At 42.9% G+C, this 12287-nt stretch overlaps 1 protein-coding gene across 1 annotated transcript; it reads left to right on the top strand.

Annotated features, from left to right (window-relative positions):
* Positions 1-9079: 9079 nt before the first annotated feature.
* Positions 9080-11062, top strand: LOC127767524 (allene oxide synthase 1, chloroplastic). The gene has a single exon (XM_052292883.1). It carries the CDS (start codon positions 9358-9360, stop codon positions 10894-10896), a length of 1539 nt encoding a protein of 512 aa, XP_052148843.1. The 5' UTR covers positions 9080-9357; the 3' UTR covers positions 10897-11062.
* The last annotated feature ends 1225 nt before the right edge of the window (positions 11063-12287 follow it).

Raw genomic sequence — 12287 nt, 5'->3', positions numbered from 1 at the left:
GTGGCACGAAGGATGGCTGGCGGGGGGCGCCAGTGTGGGGGTCCCACATGTTAGGTTGTGTGGTGGTGGAGCATCGATGTGTCAGCCGTGGATTTGCAGGTGGTGTGCGGCGGGTGTAAACCCAGTCCGGCCTTAGCCAGGCGAACAACGATGATTAATTCCCCCTCCTGAGGGCGTTGTCGTGCTGTCTCACCCCTCAAGGGCGGTTGCCGGGCGAAAGCCCAGTCCTGGCTCCTTTGAGCCCGGACGGACGGCGGCGGCGGTTTTTCCGTCGCTTCTCTTCTTGAAGACGTCGTTTTGGCACCCCCTGGCTGTAGGGCGATCTCATCTGTGTTCCTTTGTTAGTTTAGCAACGGCAGGTCACGCTTAGCGGCGGCCGGTCCGGTGCTAGCCTCCTCCTGGTCGTGTGTGTTAGCGTTGTGGGTGTGTGGGGGTGGTATATTTTTCTTTTTTTCTAGTTATGACCCTCCAGGGTTATAATCTTCTAATTTTTTTCTGCTCTATCAATAGAACTTCGCACCGTCCCGTGCGATTTGTTTAAAAAGTAGGAAAAAAGCTGCTTGTCAAACTGTACTACTGCTTGTGTGATCGAGCAGGATGGAACCGCATGGTTCGCGAGCCTACCACTTCGTGCGAGGGGAGTTGTTCTCGCGGACCGCGCAACGCTGACTGGCCGCACCCACGGCGTACACGCGGTCTCTTTGGAATCAGCAGACGATGCATCGAATCGTATGCGAAGCGGTGTGAAACTGCACGCGCGCGCGGCGTCAGCGTGAAACGGGAGTGCGACACTTGGGGTCTATTCGTGATACTACACTTTGAAAAACAGAGCATTTGACTCTGTTGCACCCAGGTCTTCTTTTCTCTTTGCCTGAAACAGAAGTCGTCGGTCAATAAGACAACACTACCTACGAAAAGTTGCTTAGCAACTCAAAGAACCACCACATCTATTACTGCGTGCGTCGCCGACCAGTTCGCCTTGATCAAGCTGGGAGCTTCCAAATCAAGTGAGATCACATTCACATCACGGAGGAGGCGTGACAAAAAAATGTGTCGGAAAAGGAGGCGCACCCGCACACAAAGCATGAAGGAACGAGCCCCCGCGACTGCGACGCTGACCACGCTTGTTAAGTGTAGTACGGAGTAAAATGTTATTTTTGGTTGCTTCCTCTATTTTTCCGATGGATTTTAAGGGCCCCTTTGAATCGCAGGGTTGAAAAAATGGAGGGATAGAAAAAACACAAGATTCTGATAGAAATTAAAGTGTAAAACAGATAATTACAAAACACAGGAAAAACATAGGAATGGTCGTTTGATTGGAGCGTAGGAAAAACGTAAGAATCATGTGAGAGAGATAGGCTTAAAGGAAATTTTCCAAGAGGTTGGAGCTCTTGCTAAATTTCCTCCAAAATCCACATGCAATGTATATCATTCTATAGGAATTTCATAGGATTTGGAAAGCTTCAATCCTTTGAACCAAAGGGACAAATAGAAAAATTTTCTATAGGATTTGAATCCTATGAAATTCCTATAAAAATCCTTTGATTCAAATGGCCTATTAAGATTTGGGCTGATTAGATGTACGAGAGATGCAATTATCATATAATTAATTAAATATTAATTATTAAAAACTTAAAAAATAGTTTTATCTATTATATTATTAAGACAGCTCGAAAAGAAGGCACCACGTTCGCCGTGGAGGCTAGAAATTCCCACGTTAATTGAAGAAAAAGAAAAGAAAAGTCCAAGTAGAAATACAATCTAAAAATAGCTAAAATTCGAAATTAAAAATATGCAATATGGAAAGAGAAGTTCATATAGGAACCCAATACGTGATTAATTAAAATTTGGAATAATAATAAAATAAATATCAAAATTAGAAAAAGAAAAAAGAAGAGTTCGAGTAGGAATACAATTTATAAATAACTGAAATTCGGAATTAAAAATAAGAAATATTAAAAGAAGAGTCTATACGAGAATCCAATACGAGATTAATTAAAATTCGGAATAAAAAATAAAAATTAAAAATTAGAAAAAAGAAAAGAAAATAAGAGTTCAAGTAGGAATACAATTTAAAATTAACTTAAATTCGGAATTAAATATAAGCAATATTGAAATAAGAGTACATATAAGAACCCAATAGCAGATTAATTAAAATTTCTAATAATAAATAAATAAATAATCTGAAATTAGGCAAATTAAAAAGAGAGTTAAAGTAGGAATACAATTTTGAAACAACTGAGATTGAAAATAAAAAATAAAAATATCAAAAGAACATAATAATAAATAAAATAAATTCTGAAATTAGAAAAAGAAAAAAATTCAACTAGGAGTACAATTTATAAATAACTAAAATTGGTGATAAAAAAAGACTATTGAAAGAAAAGACCATCTAAAACACATACGAGATTAATTAAGTAACAGTCCTATAGGAGCAAAGTGGTGGCGGTTGATGAACTTCTAGAAAGTAAAAAAATAAACCCCAATGATAAACATATTTGATTTTAAAAATCTCAATTACAATAAAAATGAGAGGCAGCGAGCGGGTCGTATAGGAGTACAATGGTAGAGCCGCCGATGATTGGTGGGTCTTCTAGAAAGTAAAAAATGAATTCTAACGATAGTTATGTTCGACTTTTACAGTCCCAATGACAATAAAGATTATGCGACGGACAGGTCGTAGAGAAGTACAGTGGCAACATTTGACGGGATTTCTAACAATTATAAAAAACATGAAACCCAACGAGACAATAAAACTCTAAAAACAATAAGGTTCAATTTTTAAAGGTTCGGGTTTCTAAAAGTAAAAAAAATAAACCCCAATAATAATCATGTTTGATTTTAAAATCTCAATGACAATAAAGAAGGGCGGCAACGGGCGAGCCATAGAGGAGTATAGTGACAAAGTCGCCGACTTTTTGGCAGAACTTCAAGAAAGTAAAAAAATGAAACTTCTAGAAAGTAAAAAAATGAACCTAAACGATAATTATGTTCGATTTTTAAAATAGAAATGACAATAAAAAGAAGATGCAGTGGACGGTTGTAGAGGAGTATAATGGCATTATTTGACGGGACTTCTAAAAATTATAAAAAAGAAACCCAACAGGACAATAAACTCTATAAGTTTTTAGATCCAATTTTTAAAGGTTCCAAGGAGAATGAACAAAGCTAATAAAAAATAATATGACAGAAGTAAGGGGTAGCAACTGATGTGTCTTTTAAAAACTATAAAATTAGAAATAGGAGGATGATAAGATTTGGTTTTTCAAAATCTTAAGACAACGAAATAACTATTTAATAAATTTGAAGTAAAATCATAATAAAAAATATATAATTTTATATTGGTGCTAGCCGCGCAATTCCGCAGAAGCCACCACGTTCGCTGTGGAAGCTAGAAATTCCCACATTAATCGAAGAAAAAGAAAACAAGAGTCCAAGTAGAAATACAAACTAAAAAATAACTGAAATTCGGAATTAAAAATAATCAATACTGAAATAGGAGTCCATATAAGAACCCAATACAAGATTAATTAAAACCTTTGGCAATTCTAGATTTTAACTGTTTATAGTAGAAAAGATAAGTGTATAGATCTGTACTACTGTGTACGTTACATACTAGGAGTCTTTGTCCTTTTCTATTTCTTTGGCGGTGTACACAGTACACGTATAATCTAATTCAATTACAAACCTATATGGATAAGAGTTGTGCTGCCAAATAAACAAAGCTTGCACTGCTGCACCTATATATTCTGTAGATTTCAAGCAGCAACGATTAGGCTGGAGCGGCAGAACCCAATGATAGCGGGAGCCAACCCTAGTAAAAAGACATGATATTTACATAGACATTACAACAAACAGATCAATACTTGCAGCCGGCAATGCATCAAACACCAAAAGTTTCTTTGATGTTTATGAAAGTACAAATGATATCGACATATTGTAATTAGTGTATATTTTCACAGGAGATGAATTAGTGCAAGCCGCTATAAACTGACAGTCAGATTAAACGTTTAGATTATAGAGGATTCACAATTTAATGTTCATAATTTAACGGTTGAGATATAACACCTATATATAAATATAAATATAGGAATTAGAGTTGTAGTGCTAATACAGGAGTACAAAGCGCCCTGCTCGATGGAATAATCGAGATCCAATTCCAAAACTGTTATCTAAACCTATTTGATTCCAGTGGGAAAAAAAAACAAAACATGAACTAGGTAGGCAGAAAGCCGTGTATATACGTGTGCACATGTAAGTATTATTTTTTCAATCTAATCACTTCAAAACTATTTAGAACATACTTTGATATATTTGTGCCAGTAAAAATGAAGCAACTGTCTCTTTATCTATTCGATCCTTTTTAATCACCAAATATACAACCAGCAATTCAGATGATTTATAAGTAACTAAATTTGAAATAATAATAATAATAAAGACTATGAAAAGAAAAAACCATCTACAGCACAACATGTGATTAATTAAAATTTAAAAAATAAATTATGAAATTAGAAAAATTAAAACAAAAGTTTAAGAAAGAATACGATTTATGAATAACAAAAGTTCAAAATAAAAAAAAGAAATATTAAAAGAACAACCGGTAAGACAACAATGGTAAGTAACAATAAAGAGGGAGGGATAACGGGTGAGCCATAAATAAATAAATAGGGTGTAGCGGTTGATGGGATATTTTAAAACAATAAAAATATAAATGACGATTAGATTCAATTTTAAAAATCTCAATGACGATTAAGAGAAACAGCAGCGGGCAAGCCGTCAAGGAGCACAGTCGTGACGTTTGACTAGACTTCTAAAAAGAAAAAAAACAACGATAATCATAATATCATATTTGACTTTTTAAATTCCAATGACAACTAAGAGGAGACATCGGGTGGATTGTAGAACAGTACAATGACGACATTTGATGTAACTTCTAAAAATATAAATATGTCAATCGACAAGACAATGAACTAAAAAAAACTATAAGATCTAAATATGAAAGTTTCAAAGAGGATGAATAAAAGTTGTGACAGGTCGGGCAATCAAATAAATGAGTGGTAAAAAAGTAAGGGGTGACGACTTATTGACTTTTAAAAACTAACCCGATGATAATAAGATTCAGGCCCTCTTTGTTTAGGCTTAGGCTTATTGGCCTAGACTTTTAAGTCAGCTTATTGGCTTATATGATTTATAAGTCAGTGGATTTAATGTCCTAAGTTTAGTGGTGGAGTCATACATCTATCTCATATAAGCCAAAAAAGCTTCTCCAACCTAGCTTTTGGCTTAATAGTGTTAGAGTGGCTTATGACTTCAAAAAAGCCAAATGAAAAAGCTGCTTGTTTGTTTTGGTTTAGACTTTTCGACTTATAAGTTGGCTTATAAGCCTAAACAAAGAGGGCCTCAATCTTTTAAGATCGGCTAGATGGCTATTTAACAAATTTAAATAAAACCATGCTTAAAAATATATAATTCTGGATGGGTGCTAGCCGTGCAACAAATAAAGGGGTGACAAAGGAGTAAGGGTAGCAACAGGTGTGACTTTTAAAAATTATAAACCCGGGGATGATAATGTTCGATCTTTGAAAGTCCTAAAACAACGAGATAGATATTTAATAAATTTTAAGTAGAATCATGTGAAAAATTAGATAATTTTGTGGGTGCTAGCCACGCAATTGCGCGGGCCACCCAGCTAGTTATTAAAATTTAAAACATCTTCTACATATAAAGTTTTCACACGAAACGCACCGTTACCCTGCTACTGGTGCGGAGGTTATGTGACAATTTTGACAGGTTCAGCAATAATCAGCATTGAGCAATAGAAGATGGATGAGTTGCCGTTGCATATTCAGGTGTGCACGATTAAAAAACAAAAGCAAAAAATTGCAGACAGTGAGAATCTTTCGTTCTTTCACCGTAGGGCCCGGCAGTTGAGTGCGGTAGTAGGATGTGTGTATTGGTGGGCCGTGTGGGCAACTGGGCATGGTCTCCACATGCGGAATGGGTTACCTCTCTCAGGCTCTCACCAACCAGATCAACGTCGGAAATAATTTTTAACTTTCAATTTCTTAAATAATACTCTCTCCATCCCAAACTTAGTCTCCAAGATGATACTTTGATCAACGATATCTATAAAAGTAAAATATTTTAAATAAAAGGAGTTGCATATTATGATAGTTTGTTTAATGATAAATCTAGTAACATCAATTTTACATGATTGATCTTTTTTTTTGCTATTAATAGTCAAAGTTATAAATATTTGACTTGACACTATAATAAAAATAATTATATTTTGGGACGGAGGGAGTACGATGTTTGCAGTGAGAAAATTACAATTATATAAAAGTAAATTCAATTATCAATCAATGATATTATTTTTATCAAACAAAACTCAACTTATTATTAATTAAGTATTTATAGAGTTCAAATTTAAAAATATGTACGTGCATTATTGAGTGGATCGGAAGGAGTACAGAAGAGCCTCGGCCTTGAACTCGGGCGTCACTGCACCTACCGACCAACGCAACACGCGAACATCCCGCCCGCACATCCTTCTTCTGTCACTCTGGTCACACATGGACCTCGTGGGAGATCGGAAAATATATATAGTCGTTGGATACAAAATCCGTTAAATCTTTGAGCTAATTTCTTATTACAAAGTGCTGTCGGTTGATATGTAGCCTCGCCAGCTACCTCTGCGTTTGTTTGTTATTCATTTTGAGAGTTGGCACCAGAGTTGACAAACTCCATTATAACCACTCAGTTCTTTTTTTTAAGATCAAAGGGCGAGAGCCCTCCGTTTCCATTAATAGAAATGAGATAGTAGCTACCACAAACTGGAAAAACGAAAAAAAAAAAACTGTCTGATAGTCCTGACTATCCTAAAAGTTGAGAAGAGAAAGAGGTCATGCAAACTAAGCTATGAGTATAACCAGTTAACCACTCAGTTGTCACGGTTATTAGACTAGCAGTGTATACTGACTAGGTAAAAAACTCAAATTCAAAATTTTAACAAAATTTGTCTCAAGTTATGTGCCGTGTGTGGATCCGTCCAATGTGATGCATCCACGTCTATATCATAGAGTAGTAAGAGTATACCTACGGCCATACTTCACATACTATTATAGGACTGTTCGGGAAAAAACATTGAGAGTTGTAGCTTATTCCAAAATCAAAATATTTCCAAACAAATCAGTTTTCCATCCAAATTCAAAGAAGTTGTAGCTACAAAATTCAAAAAGTAATTTAGAAGTTAGAAACTGGGTTTTTCAAAAAAAATTCATATTCTCAAAAACTAAATCAGTTGCTTCTCAAAATTTAGGGAGCTTAAAAATTATAAGAAGCAATTGATTGAATAGTCGGTCTCTAAAGAATATGAAAAAGCTAGGTTTCCTAGTTTTTGGCTTCTAGTTCATTTTCTAGTTTCTACAACTATAGCTCAATTTTCTAGCTTATTTTCTAGTTTATTTTTTAGATTTTACTATATCTTTTTAGAATCTGAACGAAAAGCTAGAGATGATTATCTAAAGAGCTTCTAATCCTGAAAGAACTGCATTTGTCAGAGATTCCCCCAAACAAGCCTTAAAAGCAAGAGCAATGGGTATACTTGGCTCGTACCCCTGCTCATGGCCATTACTTTTCACGTCCATCTCGTGCCCCTGTGGGGGACGCACCCCTTGGTGACTTTTGGTAGAGGGACAAGCCAGGAGCTACATTGGGCACGCCGTAGCTAGGGCTGGAGCATGTGGACACCGCTCCCCACACATGTATTTCCCTTTCTACCCTTGGCCAGACCTGGAGGCGGCGAGGTGGTGGAGGAGCCAGAGGCGACGTCCGTGAGGTGGATAGCGATGAGAGGCGAGAGAGAGGAAGAGATCGGAAGAGTCGTTGTCCTCCCCGGCCTCCTTCGCCGACGCCGTGCCCGCCATCGTCTCCTCAATGCGGCGCGGCCAGATCCGGGGACGACGACGACCCTGCGCTAGCGACGGCAACAACCGGTGACGACCCCGTGATGGCGACGGGCGGAGGGAGAGCGGTGGCGGCGCGACACACTAGATCCGGCCTTTGCGCGCCGCTCGCCGTCGGCCACCCCGCGCACCGCTCGCCGTCCGCCACCGCGAGAGAACCAGCGACGGGAGAGAAAGGACGTGGGAGAGCGGATCCAGCGCCGATGAGGAGGACGACGACGAGTGGCTAGGGAGAGAGGGAGAGATTGACGACGGGACAGAGAGGCGCCGTGCGAAGGGAGATAGAGGGAGAGAACGGTGACGAGAGTGAGGGAGGATTGCTGCGGTGGGAAAAAGAGAAGGGTAGTATAGGAAAATACCGACCGTAGGCTTTTTGGTTGGGACACCCACTGTGAGCTTGAGTTCCTTCATCCAGCTGCCTAAGATTTTAAAGAGCCTACCTAGATTATTCTCCATTGGGAGATAAGTGTCCCTACGAGTACCCTCAGTTAGGCTTTGTTGTAGATGCGCTTTTAGGGCCCCTTTGATTTGTAGGAAAAATATAGGAATTTTGGAGGATTTTAATCCTATGGAAAAAAATCCTATGAATGCCTTTGAAACAAAGGATTAATCCTATCCAATCCTTTAAAATTCCTATGCAATGGGTAATCATATGCACATTTTGGAGGAAAGTTAGCAAGAGGTCTAACCTCTTGGAACATTTCCTCTAAGTCTATCTCTCTCATCTAATTTCTGCGTTTTTTCTGTCATCCAATCAAACGGCCATTCCTGTGTTTTTCCTGTATTTTGCAATTCTCTGTTTTACAATTGTATTCCTGTCAGAATCATGTGCTTTTCCTATTACTCTATTTTTTTCATTCCTACTATTCGGAGAAGCCCTAAGACACCGGCCAGCGGAGCGGTCTTCGGCAGGTCAACCAGTGAGGTGGTGATTGGGCTCACCACCTTTTACGCCCAGTGCGTGCGTGCTACACGCTCCGGAGTCTGCACCCATCTTCCCCACGTGCGCGCCCATCGCCGGGCCACCGGAAAGCCACCGCCGGCCATCCCGCCGCCGCGCGATCCATCACCCGGACCAGCTTCACACCCGCGTAAAATAATAAACAATCAAAGCCCCACGTTTTCCCACTCGCCCCACGTTGAATAGACCAGGCTCACCTGCTAGCAGCTAGTACTCCGGCTGCGTGACTGTGTCTGCGTCGCGTCTCCTCCACTTTTAAAACCCCCAACGACGCTCGATCCGAGATTAATTGTGCTCATACTGTTCGACGAATTGACACCATCTGCACACCTGCACCTGCACCTGCACGGCCGTGGCTGTGGACTTGCAGTTGGAGCTAGTAGCTAGCTCGGGGAGTAGTAGCTAGGTGTAGTTCATCGGATCAAGGGGGGGATGGCCACGGCGGCGGCTTGCATCTCGTTCGCGTCGCCGTCGCCGGCGCGCGTCATGATCAGGCGGCAGACGCGGGCGTCGGCGTCGGCGTCGGCGACGGACCGGCAGGAGGTGGTGTCGCCGAAGCGGCGGCTGCCGCTGCGGAAGGTGCCGGGGGACTACGGCCCGCCGGTGGTGGGCGCGATCCGGGACAGGTACGAGTACTTCTACGGCCCGGGCGGCCGCGACGGCTTCTTCGCGGCGCGCGTCCGCGCGCACGGCTCCACGGTGGTGCGCCTCAACATGCCGCCCGGGCCGTTCGTGGCGCGCGACCCGCGGGTGGTGGCGCTGCTCGACGCCGCCTCCTTCCCCGTCCTGTTCGACACGTCGCTCGTCGACAAGACCGACCTCTTCACCGGCACCTTCATGCCGTCCACCGACCTCACCGGCGGGTACCGCGTCCTCTCCTACCTTGACCCCTCCGAGCCCAACCACGCGCCGCTCAAGACCCTCCTCTTCTACCTCCTCTCCCACCGGCGGCAGCAGGTGATCCCCAAGTTCCGCGAGGTGTACGGCGACCTGTTCGGCCTCATGGAGAACGACCTCGCCCGCGTCGGCAAGGCCAACTTCGGCGTCCACAACGACGCCGCCGCGTTCGGCTTCCTCTGCCAGGGGCTCCTCGGCCGCGACCCGGCCAAGTCGGCGCTGGGGCGCGACGGGCCCAAGCTGATCACCAAGTGGGTGCTGTTCCAGCTCAGCCCGCTGCTCAGCCTCGGCCTCCCCACCCTCGTCGAGGACACGCTCCTCCACTCGCTCCGCCTCCCGCCGGCGCTGGTGAAGAAGGACTACGACCGCCTCGCCGACTTCTTCCGGGACGCGGCCAAGGCCGTCGTCGACGAGGGGGAGCGCCTCGGCATTGCACGGGAGGAGGCCGTGCACAACATCCTCTTCGCGCTCTGCTTCAACTCGTTCGGCGGGATGAAGATCCTGTTCCCGACGCTGGTGAAGTGGCTGGGCCGCGCCGGGGCGCGTGTGCACGGGCGGCTCGCCACCGAGGTGCGCGGCGCCGTGCGGGACAACGGCGGGGAGGTGACGATGAAGGCGCTGGCGGAGATGCCGCTGGTGAAGTCGGCGGTGTACGAGGCGCTGCGGATCGAGCCGCCGGTGGCGATGCAGTACGGGAGGGCGAAGCGGGACATGGTGGTGGAGAGCCACGACTACGGGTACGAGGTGAGGGAAGGGGAGATGCTGTTCGGGTACCAGCCCATGGCGACCAAGGACCCGCGGGTGTTCGCGCGGCCGGAGGAGTACGTGCCGGACAGGTTCCTCGGCGAGGACGGCGCGCGGCTGCTCCGCCACGTCGTGTGGTCCAACGGGCCCGAGACGGCGGCGCCCACCCTGCACGACAAGCAGTGCGCCGGCAAGGACTTCGTCGTGCTCGTCGCGCGCCTCCTCCTCGTCGAGCTCTTCCTCCGATACGACTCCTTCGACGTCGAGGTCGGCACCTCCACGCTCGGCTCATCTGTCACCGTCACCTCGCTCAAGAAGGCCACCTTCTGACCACCGCCGGTCAAAGTCTCCGGCGCCCGGTCATCTTATTTTCCGTCCTCTTCTTCTTCACTAAATATTTTAGTAGTATTAGTAATTTTTTCACTCTGTATGGTGTGATCAATCAGCTTGTACGGATACGGAGTTGCACTGGTAGTGATTTTCTTTGCTGAGATAATACTAGTAGAAGATATTTTTTTTTCACAATTACTTTAAAAAATCATATTAATATATTTTTCAAATTTATTTTAACTAATACTTAATTAATTATGACATAAACGCTGCTTTGTTTTGTGTTAAGGAGTGAGGTTCACTCCCGAACACACCCTAGCTATCCTGGTAAGAACAAGGAAGCTCCAGTGCTAATGAAGCAAGCGGATATTTAGATTAGCGCCATAAAGTTGGATTAAGATTCCAGGGAGTCGGCGATGGTGATGGCTATTATCTTGTTCATTGTCACCCTGTGCTGTTATCCCTTATTAGCCATATGGAGCAGGTGTGCAAATTATTGTGACTAATGCTGAGAATCAAACTTGATGCATAAATACTGCATACAATTGTAGATAGCCAACAAACTTTGTTCGCGGTGGCGGCTATCTTAGCACTTGTGTGAGGTCGCATTACTATGCATTAATGGCTATTGTTTAGAGATGAAAGTGGATGGAGAAACCGAAAGTGATCGGTGTGATGGTGCCCAAGCGAGACTAAGTATTGTTTTATTTTCTCAATGTTGAACGGTCGCCTTGTCCACTATCAAAATCCCGATTGTGCGTGTTGAACTAGCCCATGTGTTGTGTGCATGCTGGCATGCTGCCACACTCAAATAGTCATAGGACTGGAGATGGACACTTCAACGTACTAACAGCTTGCAAGGGGTGTGTTTAGTTCACGTCAAAATTAAAAGTTTGGTTAAAATTAGAACGATGTAATAAAAAAGTTAGAAGTTTGTGTGTAGAAAAGTTTTAATGCGATAAAAAAATTGAAAGTTTGAAGAAAAAATTTGGAACTAAACTCGGCGAAGGATAACCAAAGTTGTCACGCCAGCATTTGTACGGTCCTGAGGACCACCACCATTCCTGTGCGTAAGTAAATTATACTACGTAGTACTGAATACCGATCCATTATGTAAGAGCATGTTTAATAGTATAGCTAACTACTAACTCCAAATCATCTATAGTCAATGTAATAGCTAATTCATATAATAGTTGCTTACTATACTATTAATACCTGGTCCTGCCTGTCATACACACATTACGTCTTGTAGTCCGTGCTGTAGTTGGCTACAGATCTGTAGCCCGCTGCTCTTATCTCTCTTTTTTATCTCTTTACAATATGTTTACAGTTGGCTTATAGCCTGCTATTATACCTGCTCTAAAGTACTCCACCTGTCAACCTGACCGACC

Source organism: Oryza glaberrima, chromosome 3 (assembly GCF_000147395.1).
Source record: "Oryza glaberrima chromosome 3, OglaRS2, whole genome shotgun sequence".
Taxonomy (NCBI): domain Eukaryota; kingdom Viridiplantae; phylum Streptophyta; class Magnoliopsida; order Poales; family Poaceae; genus Oryza; species Oryza glaberrima.
This window is presented reverse-complemented; position numbering and strand designations above follow the sequence as displayed.